This window comes from Balaenoptera acutorostrata, chromosome X (genome assembly GCF_949987535.1).
Source record: "Balaenoptera acutorostrata chromosome X, mBalAcu1.1, whole genome shotgun sequence".
Taxonomy (NCBI): Eukaryota; Metazoa; Chordata; class Mammalia; order Artiodactyla; family Balaenopteridae; genus Balaenoptera; species Balaenoptera acutorostrata.
The window spans coordinates 1,524,313-1,540,447 of NC_080085.1; the positions used below are offsets into that span (position 1 = coordinate 1,524,313).

The following is a 16,135-nucleotide window of genomic DNA, read 5'->3' on the forward strand; positions in this document are numbered from 1 at the left end:
TAACTTTTTTTTTTTTTTAAACAAAGCTATCCACTACATCACGAGTCTTGTTCATTGACTACACATTTCCAGAGATTCTGCCCACCTCTTCCATTGGAATTTCTTCTGTAGGAGGGACTGAGTGCAGCTGGGCAGAGGTGACAAGCCCTCTTGTGTGTAACAACCCACCTGGGTTTGGAACACTTTATGCTTTTACAAGTGATTTATGCTTGACAAGAACGTTCCTTATCCAAGCCAGCAAATCAATCTTGGCAATTAACCGTCATCACCAGCGGTGTTTACATCAGGTGCGAGACAAGAATTCACCCTTTTTTTTTTTTTTTTTACCCCAAAAGGCAGCATGTTTTCAACCCAAGTGGTTCTCAAATGTCAGCATGCATTAAGAGCCCCTCAGAGGGTGTGTTAAAATTCCCAATGCCTGGCCCCACACCCTGAGTTGTTTTGTTTTTAACACAGTTTTAACATTTTAACAGTCTATTGTCAAGCCTTTAAAATGGAACAAGAGTGAGTGGGGCTCTTCTGGGTTTTTTAAAGGTAATTTTCTGTATGTTTATTATAGAATTAAAAGGCTATATTTGGCATGGTCTGAAGTAAAATATACACTATAAGGTATATATAAAATTTACTTGGAGGGGGCAGGTTGCTAGGAAATACCTTTTTATTGTCTTTTTAAGCAATTTTTATTGGAGTAGAGTTGCTTTACAATACTGTGTTAGTTTCTGCTGTACAGCAAAATGAATCGGCTCTACGTATACTTATGTCCCCTTTTTTGGATGTCCTTCCCATTCAGGTCACCGCAGAGCAGTGAGTAGAGAGTTCCCTGTACTATACAGTAGGTTCTCATTAGTTATCTATTTTATACATAGTAAGATTTACAGTATTGTGGTAGTTTCAGGTGTACTACAAAGTGATTCAGTTATATATATGTGTATATATATATGTGTGTGTATACGTACATACATTTTTTCAGATTATTTTCCCACCCCCAGAGTTTTGATTTCACAGGTTGGGAGGGTGTGGTCTGAGCATCTACCTGTATCATCTATCACTTCTCAGGTGATACAGATGTTGCTGATCTGGGGACCCCACCTTGAAAACCACGGTCCTAAATGGTCTCATCCCCTTTGGATAACCATTTAGGGAAAAAGATGATACAACGAGATGCCTTTGATGTGATTTGACATAGAAAAATGTAAACAAATACAGGAGGGCAGTTGTCACCACTTCCTGACACACTCACTCCTGCGGGCCATGAGATTACTTCTCTGCAAATGTCAGAGTTTTGTGCGATGCCATAAAAAGCTTCATTTTAGAAAAAGGAAGCAACGGGTGCACACACCTGCGTTCTCTCTTGCATGTTTCTACACCCGTATTCAAAGGAGAAAAAGACAAGAATATTCCTGAAAGAAGCACCCCACCCCGTACACGGGTACCCTTGTCACGATGCTGTTTTTTTCGAGCCGTGTGGAGTCATGCCCCCCATCAGATGCAGGAAACACTTGGCGATCCTATACCGTCTGCAGACCCTGAGCCTGGACCCATGCCGATGAGAGAACCACTCCGTCCAAAGACGCCCCTTTGAGGGATGACTGGACCCCAGGAGTTAAAACACAGGGTGTTGAGCCCAGGGGGAGAAGCAGGCGCACTGCTGCGTGAGTGCTTGAGGCGACACTAAAATCTCTCCAGGCTCAGGGTCCTTTGCATTTTCTTCCTTGCTATGCACGCCCCGTGCAGAAAGCCCCGGGCTGGCTAAAGGGCTACACACACCTACGTGCTGAGAAATAAATGGGGAAAACTCAGAAACGGCAGGGAATGAAGTCAGCCCGTTAACTCCATCAGGACCCCAGAGCGTCCATGACACCCCATCCTGGCCCGGCTCAGAGGCCACGGGGCTGGTCCTCCACGAGACCCACACACCCTGAAGGTCTCCTACAGCCCCAGCACAGGTGACCCACAAACTGGGGGCTGAAAGCAACAGGCCTTCAACCTCTCCCAGTCCTGGAGACCAGACGTCTGAGACAGACAAATAGCGCAGGATAGCACTTATATGTGGCATCTAAAATATGACACACAGGAACTTATCTACCAAACAGAAACAGACTCACAGACACAGAGAATAGACTCGTGGTAGCCAACAGAGAGGGGGTGGGGGAGGGAAGGACTGAGAGTTTGGGATTAAAATATACACGCTAATATATATAAAATAGATAATCAACAAGGTCCTACTGTAGAGCACAGGGAACTCTACTCAATATGCTGGGATAAACCATCATGGAAAAGAATGCGGAAAAAAAGTACGTATATGTATAACGGAATCACTTTGCTGTACACCAGAAATGAACACAACATTGTAAATCAACTATACTTCAATTAAATACATTTTTTAAAATATATGCTTCTCGGGGCTTCCCTGGTGGCGCAGTGGTTGAGAATCTGCCTGCCAATGCAGGGGACACGGGTTCGAGCCCTGGTCTGGGAGGATCCCACATGCCGCGGAGCAACTGGGCCCGTGAGCCACAACTACTGAGCCTGCGCGTCTGGAGCCTGTGCTCCGCAACAAGAGAGGCCGCGATAGTGAGAGGCCCGCACACCGCGATGAAGAGTGGCCCCCGCTTGCCGTAACTAGAGAAAGCCCTCGCACAGAAACGGAGACCCAACACAGCCAAAAAAATAAATAAATAATAAATAAAATAATAAATAAAAATTTAAAAAAAATATATATATATATGCTTCTCAGTTTCCTCAAGTGTAAAATGAGGATAATAATAGGATTTACCTCAAAGCATAAATATAAATAGACGGATATGGATGTGTGAGTGCCAGTTAGCTAACAATTATTAATACGGGCAGACCTCACTTTACTGCGCTTCACGGATATTGCATATTTTTACACATTGAAGGTCTGGGGCTGCCCCGCGTGGAGTAAGTCTATTGACGCCATTTTTCCAACATCATGTGCTTGCTTTGTGCCTCTGTGTCACATTTTGGTCATTCTCGCGGTATTTTAAACTTTTCCATTATTATTATATTTGTTACAGTGATCTCTGATCAGGGATCTTTGATGTTACTACTGCAAAAAGATTATGACTGACTGTACGCTCAGAGGACGGTTAGCATTTTTTAGCAGTAAGGTGTTTTTTAATGAAGGTGTGTATGTTGTTTTTATAGACATGATGCTATTGCACACTTACTAGACTACAGTCTAGTGTAAGCATGACTTTTAGATGCACTCGGAAGCAAAAAAATTTGTGTGACTTGCTTCATTGCAATATTTGCTTCACTGCTGTGGTCTGGAACCAAACCCGCAGCATCTCCCAGGTCTGCCTGTCTTAGTCAACACAGCTTTCACCTCGAGACAGGTTGATTGACAAACGTTTGGGGGTGTGAACCGCCATCACCTGGGACAAGCACCCTGGCCAGTGCGTCGTGGTGACGGGTCACCCTGACCGCCCTGGCAGCACCCGAGACCCCTGGCAACCAGCACCCACCTGCTCTGAAGGTCGTCCAATTTCAGTTCCCCGACGTAGTGTGTGGCCGAGGACACGGTCACCACCCTCGCGCTGCGGCCGGGGGCGCCCGACTCCCGCAGGGTGTCCAGGAGGAGGTTGGTCAACAGGAAGTGCCCCAGGTAGTTCACACCAAAGTGCTCCTCAAAGCCGTCCTCGGTGGTCCTCTGCGGCACCATCATTACACCAGCTGGGGACAGAGGAGGGTCAGGGATGGTGAGATGGGATGAGATGGGATGAGGATGGGATGAGGATGGGATGAGATGGGATGAGATGGGATGAGATGGGATGAGGATGGGATGAGATAGGATGGGATGAGATGGGATGGGATGAGATGGGATGAGATGGGATGAGACGGGATGAGGATGGGAGGAGATGGGATGGGGTGGGATGAGAAGAGATGAGATGGGATGAAGTAGGATGGGATGAGGACGGGATGGAATGAGGTGGGATGGAATGAGGTGGGATGGAATGAGGTGGGATGGGAGGAAATGAGATGGTTTGGATAACATGGCTTGAGATGAGATGGGATGGGATGGGAGGAGATGAGGTGGGATAAGGTGAGATGAGGAAGAGATGAGATTAGGTGGGATGAGGATGGGATGGGATGAGGCGGGGTGGGATGGGAGGAGATGGGATGGGGTGGGATGAGAAGAGATGGGATGGGAGATGAGATGGTTTGGATAACATGGGATAAGATGAGATGGGATGGGAGGAGATGAGGTGGGAGGAGGTGGGATGGGAGGAGATGAAGTGGGATGAGGATGGGATGGGATGGGAGGAGATGAGGTGGGGTGGGGTAGGATGGGATGGGATGGGATGGGATGGGATGGGATGGGATGGGAGGAGATGAGATGGTTTGGATAACATGGGATGGGTTGGGATGAGGTTGGGATGAGGATGGGATGAGGATGGGATGAGGATGGGATGAGGATGGGATGAGGATGGGATGGGATGGGATGGGATGGGATGGGATGGGATGGGATGAGATGGGATGAGATGGGAGGAGATGAGATGGTTTGGATGACATGGGATGAGATGAGATGAGATGGGATGGGATGGGAGGGGAGGGGATGGGATGGGATGGGATAGGATGGGAGGGGATGGGATGAGGTGGGATGGGAGGAGATGAGATGGTTTGGATGACATGGGATGAGACGAGATGGGAGGGGAGGAGGTGGGATGGGATGGCGGCGCTGCCCCCCAGGTGGATGGGGTACCTGCCCAGCGCCAGGAGGGTGGCTCTGGTCCTGGCTGCTGCCCCACCTTCCTGCCTCAGTTTCCTGCTCTGTACACGGTGGGGAAGATGCCAAAAGACCAACAAGACCCCTTCCTGCTCTCAAACTCTGCCCTTCGATGTCCCAAGCTTGTAAATGATGACAAAACAGCAGGACCCCCCAGAAAGTGAGACTGTCCTGAGTCACCCAACAGTGTCCCCCAGGCCAGTCACTCTTCTGGATGGGATGGGAACAGCCATCCGCAGATGCCAGGGGCCTGGTCTGAGGCGTGGGCAGCACAGCTGGGACACTGGGGGGTGACGCTGTCCTATGGTCCACAGGCGGGTGGACAGAGCCCTGTTCCCCAAACTCACGTTGCCACGGCAGCCCCTCATTCAGGTGAACCCCAGAAGTGAATTCATCCCTCAGGTGCCCTTTGGGGAACGTCCCCACTGCAGGCCCCAGCCGGCCTGTCAGCCATTGGCCCATAAACACATTTGTGAAGCATGTCCTGGGGCTCCGTGCATTCTACCCGTCAGTTTGGGACACCCAGGCCTGCCCTCCAGTGGGGGGCAAAGGTCATCTAAATCCCTGTCCCTAAGTCCCTCCCACAGAGGCCAGCACACAGGTGATGGGCAGAACACATGCCCGGCCCATATGGTTCCATCTCCTAGAGCAGCCAGCAGGCTTGCACGTGTGTTTCTCTATGTGTGTGTCTAGGTGTGTGTGCGTACTGCCTGCCTGTGTGTGTGTGTGCATTTTATTCGTGCATGTAATTCTGTGTGTATTCGTATGCTTATTCTAGATGCATTTGTATATGTCTGTGTATACATACGTGTATCGTGTATGTGTTTATATGTATTTGGACACGTGCACATGCACACATTTATACACATACATGTTTATGCGTTTGTATGTGTATCTGTGTGTGTATTTGCATGCACATGTTTATAAATGCCTATCAACTTATACATGTGTTTTCTTTTGCATATATTGTATATGCATGTCTATGAATTTGCATTGCAGATGTACATGTATATGTACTTGCATGAATGCCTGCATTTGCATATAACACATGCATATGCATGTGTGTATGTGTACATATTTGTAAGTATATGAGCAGAGTTATTTGCCTATGTGTAACTGTTCACAGTCAACTATGCATTTGCACGTGTGTTTATGTGCAATGCATGCATACGTGTATTTACAGTTTTATATTCATCCACATAGGCTTTTGTATTTGCATATATATTTTAATTTTCAAGTTGTTTTGCATATGTGTATGATTTTTATGCACATATGCATATATATTTTTGTATGCATATGTACATGTGTTTGTACTTGCATGTGTATACACTTCTCTGGGTATATGCATTTGCATATGTGTATATGTTTATGTTTGTATTGATATGTTTGTTTACATGGATGTATAGACATATTTGTATTTGCATATGTATATGTACATTTGTATGCGGCTGTATATGCATTTCTACATGTAATTCTCTGTATATGCATTTGTATATGTGTATGTGTTTGTTGATGTGTGTGTATTTTATATGGATGTATTCGTATATGTATACATATATATTTGTATGTACCTGTGTATGCATGTCTACATGTAATTCTCCATGTATGCATCTGTATATGTGTTTGTTGATGTGTATTTTATATGGATGTGTATTTCTATATGTATGTAGTTGTATATGTGTGTGTGTATATATATATATATTTGTATGTGCCTGTGTATGCGATTTTATATGTAATTCTCTATATATGCATTTGTATACATGTTTGTTGATGTGTATTTTATATCGATGTGTATTTCTATATGTGTATATTTTGTATTTGTATATGTGTGTATGTGTATATATATATATATATATTTGTATGTGCCTGTGTATGCATTTCTACATGTAATTCTCCACATATGCATTTGTATACGTGTATGTGTTTGTTGATGTGTGTGTATTTTATATGGATGTGTATTTCTACATGTATATACTTTGTATTTGTATAATGTACGTATATTTGCATTTGCAGGTATATGCAATTCTGTATGTAATTCTCTGAATATGCATTTGTATATGTGTATGTGTTTGTTGTGTATTTTATATGGATGTGTATTTCTATATGTATATATTTTATATTTGTATATATGTATATATATACATATTTGTATGTGCCCTTGTATGCATTTCTACATGTAATTCTCCGTATATGCATTTGTATATGTGTATGTTTGTTGATGTGTGTGTATTTTATATGGATGTGTATTTCTATGTGTATATATTTTGTATTTGTATATGTGTGCATGTATATATATATATATATATATATATTTGTATGTGCCTTTGTATGTATTTCTACATGTAATTCTCCGTATATGCATTTGCATGTCTATGTGTTTGTTGATGTGTGTGTATTTTATATGGATGTGTATTTCTATATGTATATATTTTATATTTGTATATATGTATATATATACATATTTGTATGTGCCCTTGTATGCATTTCTACATGTCATTCTCCGTATATGCATTTGTATGTCTATGTGTTTGTTGATGTGTGTGTATTTTATATGGATGTGTATTTCTACATGTATATATTTTGTATTTGTATATGTGTGTGTGTATATATATATATTTGTATGTGCCCGTGTATACGTTTCTACATGTCATTCTCCGTACATGCATTCGTGTCTGAGTAACTGTGTCTGTGGACAGTTTTCCCAGCTGCACTGTGAGGCCCCTCCCGGGCCACACAGGCCACACTGCATGTCCCTCCACACTCAGGTCCCAGGTAGGATCCACCCTGGGTTTCAGGACCCCATACATCCCCACTGCAGGTTCTGAGGTTCCTGAGGCAAAGAAAACACCTGATTCAGGCTCTGGCTTTCACAGCGCCGGCCAAGTGCTCTGGGCGTCGCAAGGTGGTCACGTTTCAAACACAAAGCTGTAGGGAGGCTGCAGGCTGATGGCAGCTTCCACAGACAAGGATGGAAGAGGAACCGAGACGGGAGACGGGGCTCCAGACGCAGAAACGAGAAGACGGGGAGTTCAGGTGTGCGGTGTCTCACCCTCACATGCGCCCTGGCCACACTCGCCTCTTCCCTCCACACCCAGCTCTCCCCAGAAACCTCCAGGATGTTGAAACTTTATCCCCTGCGCTGATGACTGTCAAACATCATGAGTACAGCACCGCATGGACAGAGGCCACAGACACGAGAAAAACCAGCTACACGTGTCTTAGGCACTCAACGGAGTGTGTGTTCAAATATACCTACAGCCGCTAAAATTCGATGAACAAAACAGATTGGGAGTTTGGGACTGACAGGTTCACACAGCTATATTTAAAATAAAATGCCTTTCCATTAAAACAACAAAAAGTCGGGCTTCCCTGGTGGTGCAGTGGTTGAGAATCTGCCTGCCAGTGCAGGGGACACGGGTTCGAGCCCTGGTCGGGGAGGATCCCACATGCCGCGGAGCAACTGGGCCCGTGAGCCACAACTACTGAGCCTGCGCGTCTGGAGCCTGTGCTCCGCAACAAGAGAGGCCGCGATAGTGAGAGGCCCGCGCACCGCGATGAAGAGTGGCCCCCGCTCGCCGCAACTAGAGAAAGCCCTCGCACAGAAACGAAGACCCAACACAGCCATAAATAAATAAATTTAATAAATTTAAAACAACAAAAAGTCAAGTGGCTTGGCAAAGTTCACACAGCCAGTAAATTATAGAATTAGAACTAAAAATCCTTTTTTTTTGTTTAGGTCAAAGGATGATTTTATTTTTTTATTTTTAACTTTTATATTGGGGCACAGTTGATTAACAATGTTGTGTTGGTTTCAGGTGTACAGCAAAGTGATTCAGTGATACATATATGCGTATCTATTCTTTTTCAAATTCTTTTCCCATTTAGGTTACTACAGGATTAAAATCCATTATTTTAACTCTAAACCCTATGATTCTCTTTTTCCCCAGGACCACTATGTAACCAAAAATAGGTTTCCTCAGCTACAGACCTATATTCCCCAGCATGCCTGGTCTCTAAACTTGTGTCATTCTGAGATGAGACACTTTGTTACGACTTTCACAGTCAAATGAATTTGTTGAGATTATATGATATTAGGCTCAAAAATATTCTAAAATGTCTTGTGGTCAATAAAAAGTAAGGTATAAAAAAATGTTGGGGGCTTCCCTGGTGGCGCAGTGGTTGAGAATCTGCCTGCCAATGCAGGGAACACGGGTTCAAGCCCTGGTCTGGGAGGATCCCACGTGCCGTGGAGCAGCTGGGCCCGTGAGCCACAACTACTGAGCCTGCGCGTCTGGAGCCTGTGCTCCGCAACAAGAGAGGCCGCGATAATGAGAGGCCCGTGCACCGCGATGAGTGTCCCCCACTTGCCACAACTAGAGAAAGCCCTCGCACAGAAACGAAGACCCAACACAGCCAAAAATAAGTATAAAAATAAATAAATAGATAAAACATTAAAAAAAATGTTTCTGGACTTCCCTGGCGGTCCGGCGGTAAAGAATCCACCTTGGAATGCACGGGACGTGGGTTCGATCCCTGGTTGGGAAACTAAGATCCCACACGCCACATGGCATGGCCAAAATAAATTAAAAATTTTTTTTAATTTTAAAAACGTTTCTGAAGAGCATGTCAGGGTGCCCTTCCGAAGTCATCCAGAAGAAACACAGGCTTTTTGGTTGTCAAGTGGACATAAGGTCTGGCATTTAGAGAAAACGCACACACTTCCCTGGTGATACGTTTCCATGATTGCCTCAGTTAGTGGGACGGAGCTGGATCAATGAGCTCTGTCAGTGCCTGCAGCGCAGGCAGCTCTCAGCGCAGGACAGACCCGTGCATCCAGGGCACTCAGCTGATGTGAGGCTGGTTGAAAGGGACAGCAGCCTCCAAGCAGCTGGACAACCAGCCTGCACATTCGTTTGACACCTGTTTCCTCAGGAGACGGAGTCTGTATTGCATTCCTCAAATCCTGGCAGCCTCATGAACTTTGCTGTCATGAGTCGAACGCAGTGGCAGTGACAATGTCATACAACGTCCAAGGGCATGCTCAGAAAGACCCCGGAGCTTCCGCTTTTCAGAATTCTGTCTTTCTGGGCACAGCCAGCTTCACTAGAGAAGGCTGGCAGTTCTAAGATCACTATTTTGGTGAGGAGACCACACGTGGGGATCTGGTCGACCAGCTCAGCTGAGGTCAGGCAACAGGCAGGACCAGTTTCCCGCCACAGGAGAAAGCCACCCTGGACATCTGGCCCTGGTTGACCCGTCAGACAATGGCGGCCCAGGTGCAACCCCATGGGAGGACCAGAGTGATGACTGCCCAAAATGCAAGCAAAATGGTTATTTTGATACCAGCACTGTTTACAATAGCCAAGACATGGGAACCACCTAAGTGTCCAAAGACAGAGGAGTGGATAAAGAAGATGTGGTACGTATATACAATGGAATACGACTCAGCCATAAAAAAAACAATGAAATAATGCCGTTTGCAGCAACGTGGATGGACCTAGAGATGATTATACTTCGTGAAATAAGCCAGACAAAGACCAATACTATAGGATATCACTTATATGTGGAATCTAAAAAATGCAACAAACTAGTGAATATAACAAAAAAGAAGCCAATTCACAGGTGGAGAGAACAAACCAGTGGTTCCCAGTGAGGAGAGGGAAGGGGGAGGGGCAAGATGGGGGAGGGGATTAAGAGGTACAAACTATTATGCATAAAATAAATAAGCTACAAGGATATACGTACAGCATGGGGAACATAGCCAATATTTCATAACACCTACAAATGGAGTATAATGTTTAAAACTTGTGAATCGCTACACTGTATACCTGTACCTTATATAATATTGTACATCCACTGTACTTCAATAAATATAAATAAAAATTTAAAAAGGAAACGGTTATTTTGAGCCACTAGGATCGGGGAGTGGTCTGTGCACGCCGAAACGGTCAAGTCCAGGCTAGAGAGCTCCATCTCCTGGGACAAACTGGCAGCCACTAGACATGCCCTTCCAAGTGTCAAAATCCACTGGAAAATGCCCCACATCACGGAGCAGGGGCATGTGAAGGGGACATGGAGTCAGCAGGAATGATGGCCTGAATCTGGGGGTGGTAACCCGCGGTGACTTCCCGGGCTTCAGCCTGGTGAGTTGAGGATAACATTATACAGTAAAAGGAAGCTGGTGCTGGTTGTCACTTGCTTACGATGGTCTCTGATTCCTTGGACGTTGACAGCAGAGAAAACAGCCAGGAGGCTCGGGTCAGCCAGACGCTGGTACAGCTGCACCAACTCTGGGTCTCACCCCGCTGGGGCAGAACAGCCGGACTCAGCCGTGTTCATTTTCGCTGGGGCACCCGTGGTCTGGTTCACGGTGACCTGAGCTGAAGGGCAACCCCTCCCCGATCTCCTTACGGCTATACCTTTTCCATCCACTCCACTCCGTATTACGTATTTCCTAACGAGAATGTACGAGACAAGACATGTGCAGCAATGACGCAGCCCTGGGGACATGCCAACACGGATCGTCGTTGCATACAAGCTCTGCTGACAGATTCTAGCAGAAACTCACTGACCCCGAGCGACAGTGAGGACGGTCCGGGCACAGCCCGAGTTCAAGGTGAGCTGGGAAATCATCACGGTCATCTGAGCAAGGTCTGGGCGGAAATAGCATCGTTGGGGAAAACATATTTTTAAAGCAACAGCAAGGACATTGCTGCCACGCATACAGCTGCCCACCCACCGTGTTCCAGAAGCTTCTAGCCCATCCTGGGGTTCATCCACCGGGGAAGCTGCGTGAGGACTACAGCCCCATGGAGGCTGGACCCCCAAACTTCCGGGGTCCCTGCCCACGACTAAGCCCACGATAAAGTGAGATGCTGAGAATAATCACGTTGGTTTCTTTTTTTTTAAGATTTTTTTTTAATGTGGACCATTTTTTTAAAAAGTCTTTTATTGAATCTGTGACGATATTACTTCTGTTTTACGTTTTGGTTTTTTGGCCACAAGGCATGCGGGATCTTAGTTCGCCGACCAGGGATCGAACCCGCACCCCCTGTATTGGAAGGCGAAGTCTTAACCACTGGACCACCTGGGAAGTCCCTGGCTTCCATTTTTAAAGCAAAATGTCCTAGACAGCTCCCTGGGTAGCAGATCTAACTGCAACAATAATATTTGTTGAACGTCTGGCGGGTGCTGAGGGAGAGATTTTAATGGTTCACCCACGTCACCGCACTTGTATTTTTTAAATGGATAAAGGGATGATGTCACGTCAGGACTTCAAATGGTCACCCTTGTTAGTGACCATCCGTGAAAACAGCAGCCTCTGCGAACTGAAACACAGGAAAAGGAGCCATAAAAAATATCTGCTATGGACTTCCCTGGCAGTCCAGTGGTTGAGACTCCACACTTCCACTGCAGGGGACACGGGTTCGATCCCTGGTCGGGGCACTAAGATCCCGCAAAGCTGCACAGCGCAGCCAAAAAAAAAAATCTGCTCTTGATGGATGCATTCGCTTGGTGAGTGGACACACGTCTGTGGCCTGGAATATCTCATCGTCACAGGTGGCTTCTACACTTTGTACCTGTTTTTTTTTAATTTTTTGTCTGTGCCTCACAGCTTGCGGGATCTTAGCTCCCCGACCAGGTATCGAACCCAAGACCTGGCAGTGAAAGCACAGAGTCTTAACCAGTGCACTGCCAGGAAATTCCCCCACTGTTTTTACTTGTATAGATAATTTTTGCCTTGCATAGAAAAGCCAAGCCACTCGTCTGTAGGATGTTTCCAATCCAAGGAAAACGTATACGTTTTGTGTCCAAGAAACTATAACATGTACTGTTTGCACTTGCCTGCTGGGATGTGGGCAGACTCTTTGCATGGTTTTCATGCTTTTCTAATGGACACTGGTCTATGATGCTTGCTCAAGGAAATATATCAAATATCTTCTTTGCCTGTGTATTTCCATGCTTAGGTATTTCTAACGTTTATTTTTTCCCTGTCTATTTCCATACATAGCAACGCACCGTGAAAAGTAAATGGCATGAATGATATGTATATTATTACTCAAAATAAAGTCTTCTACTTAAAAATAAACCATGTGTTATTCCTTATAGAGAGAGGAAAAAAAAAAAAAGATGTGTCCTAATCAGGAGAGGATGAGAGAGAGTTATTTGCCTTACAGAGGAAAAGAGAGGGGCAGGGAATGAGAGAGAGAGAGAGAGAGAGAGAGAGAGAGAGAGAGAGAGAAGGGTATATTCTAGCTGGTGCCCAATGGCTACATGAAGGTTTAAGTCCAGAACACGAGCAACATCTTAGAAAACTCTCGCAGACAATCCACCGCCACTCCAGGGCTGACCACGAAACCTACCTCCAGAGCTGGGGTCTGCCACAACTTTGGAATCCAGAGAGACTTTACCATCAGCGGAACTAAAAATGCAAAAGTAAAGATGTCTGGAAGCGGGCAACCAAGGCAGTCAACAGAGGAATGCAAAAATGTTCGGAAAGAAGGATAGAAGATTCTGGAAAGGGATGAGGGTTCTGAATCCACCTACAGAACGCGACCAGGAAAGGAGGTGTCCACATGTCTCGGGGAAAATCTATAGATGGAGGGAAGCCTGTGATCCGAGGCAGGACTGGGGGTGGCAATGAACCCAAGTGTTTGTCAGCCCAGCAGGACCCGGGTGCTGGGGCTGAGTGCTTAGGGGTACTGAGCACAGTCACATCCTGGGCCAGTGAAAATGTCGAGCTTCAAAGAGCACATGAGTGTGTCGAAAATCATCCTTAAGTCAATGGAGAAAACACTGGCTAGAGCATCATGGGGACAGGTCCACAGGTCACCCTCATCCTCTGTTTCCAATACTGTCATCTCCCTGTTACCACAGAGGACAGACCACCCCACGCCCCGTGGCCACGGCAGAGATGCCACCACTTACTGAGGGTATTTCCCCAACGAGCAACTATTCGGACTAGAAATACCGCCTGGGGACCCGCTATAAGCACAGCCAGGACACCTGGGGCCAGGGGATCAGAAACGCCCAACTCTGCTAAGAGCTCCTGTGTTGCACTATTTCCAAAAAGACATCAAAGAAAGGCGGGAGGAGCGTGCGTCCTCTCGGGGAGGGTGCATCAAAAACAAAATCTCCTCCCACCCAGAAAACCCTTCTGAAAAGGAGACAATTTTATCATTGACTCACCGTGAAACCAGAGGGCAATCAAAGAAATTGCAGACGGGAGGACATGTCACCCTCTTACAGAGCAAAGTGGCTAAAACCCATCCCATGCACAGTCTGAGGATAAAACTGCTCCATCATCGACAAGTCTATACATAATAGACGCCGGAGAGGGTGTGGAGAAAAGGGAACCCTCCTACACTGTTGGCGGGAATGTAAGTTGGTGCAGCTACTATGCAGAACAGGATGGAGGTTCCTTAAAAAACTAAACACAGAGCTACCGTCTGATCCAGCAATCGCACGACTGGGCATATATCCAGACAAAACTCTGGTTCGAAAAGATACATGCCCCCCAATGTTCACAGCAGTGCTGTTTACAATAGCTAAGACATGGAAGCAACCTAAGTGTCCATCAAGAGAGGATCAGATAAACAAGATGTGGTACATATATACAATGGAGTGTTACTGAGCCATAAAAAAAAGAATGAAATACCATTTGCAGCAACATGGATGGACCTAGAGATGATCATACTGAGTGAAGTCAGACAGACAGAGAAAGACAAATATCATATGATATCACGTATATGTGGAATCTAGAAAAACGGTAGAGATGAACTTATGTGCAAAGCAGATACAGACACACAGATGTAGAGAACAAACTTATAGTTACCAAGCGGGGAAGGTGGGGGATGAATTGAGAGATTGGGAGTGACATGTACACACGGCTATATTTAAAATGCATAACCAACGAGGACCTACTGTATAGCACAGGGAACTCTACTTAATACTCTATATGGCCTATATGGGAAAAGAATCTAAAAAAGAGTGCATACATGTGTATGCATAACTGATGCACTTTGCTGTACACCTGAAACTAACACAACGTTGTAAATCAACTATACTTCAATAAAAATTTTAAAAAAAGAGCTCCGGAATTAAGTGATGCTGGAGCATTTGGGTAATTAGAAAACCACTGCATTTTTGGACCCACTTCCTGGACGCTCAGGAAGGGCTTTGGAAGGAGGAGGCCCTTGAGCGGGGACACGGGATGGGCAGCCTCCTGTACTCCTGCGGCACTTATGGAATCCGCGTCAATCACGTCCAACAGCCCTTGCGAGCTCCCCCACCAGCACAGGAGAAGCCAAGGGCCTTCCACTCCCAAAGACAGGAGCGGCGCCCTGGAAAGCACGACACAGCGGGAAACGGTCCCCTCGGGGAGGCACAGACCCTGGGAGAGAAAGAGAAGGCGCTCACGAGGAGTGGTCCACGCATACTCACATCCGACCCTCCAAGGATAAAGGCACGCACGGTGAGTCACCGGTTTCCCAAGGGACACATCAGACACCTCTTTCTCAGAGGAAACGCCGGGCACGTAAATAAGGAAAGTATTCGGGCATCTGCGCCCCTCCCCCGAGGACTGGGCCCCGACTCCCTGCTTTCTTGACCACCCTCCCTGTCGGTGCCAAGGCCATGGCGGCCACTGCCGGGAAGACTGGCTCTAAGGGTACCCGGTCCCTGGCTCTCCATGCTGACTTAGGATACGGATTCATGAACAAATGAAGAACTATACCGAAAACTGGGTTCCTATGTATCTGGCCAGGCAAGCATCTTTTGTGATTTTTCAGGGTTACCACGGACATATTTATTTGGAGGGAAAAACATAATGTTTAGTAATTCTTGATCTTGAGAAATATATCCACGCGCGTCATGGGGACAACTTCTACAAAGCTAAAGCAGAAGTCCTGAGGGCTGGTTACAAATCTACCCGAGTGCTGGCACAGGGATGGGAAACGAGATAAATCAATATTGATGTGAATAAATGATAAATATTGACCACCCCGGCAGGACGCAGATCATTCTTGGGGTGGATAAACCCTCAGCTTCTCTCCTGAGTTCCCCACAGCCAGAGAGAGGCGGTCTGGTTCTATCCATGTCACACTAGCGAGTGCAGAAATATTCCGCGTCTGAAATACCAAACGTTTGCAAAATCCTGATTGCTCTCTTTAGGAATAAATTTTAGAAATGCAGAGCACGAAGTCTAACTAGACGTGGCCCCTGGACGTCTTCTCTGCGGGACACAGCTGGGGCTGTTTTCCATGAGAGTTGATGGGCGAGCAGCAGTTTGTCCTATTAACCCAACTCCTCTGAACCAATCACCTTGGGGCGGGGTGGGGGGGAGGAGTTAATATCCCAGAGGAGGGTCCCAGGCGTATCGTCTTA

At 46.2% G+C, this 16,135-nt stretch overlaps 1 protein-coding gene across 10 annotated transcripts in view; it reads right to left on the minus strand.

Annotated features, from left to right (window-relative positions):
- Positions 1-16,135, minus strand: part of DHRSX (dehydrogenase/reductase X-linked) — a 331,509-nt gene that overhangs the window by 169,124 nt on the left and 146,250 nt on the right. For all 10 annotated transcript variants that reach the window (XR_009006655.1, XR_009006656.1, XR_009006658.1 and 7 more), the window contains exon 5: positions 3,489-3,696. Coding sequence is in view for 2 of the 10 variants with exons in the window: in XM_057538074.1 (XP_057394057.1) it covers positions 3,489-3,696 (208 nt within the window). In the remaining 8 variants the exon portion in view is untranslated. The remainder of the gene's footprint in view (positions 1-3,488; positions 3,697-16,135) is intronic.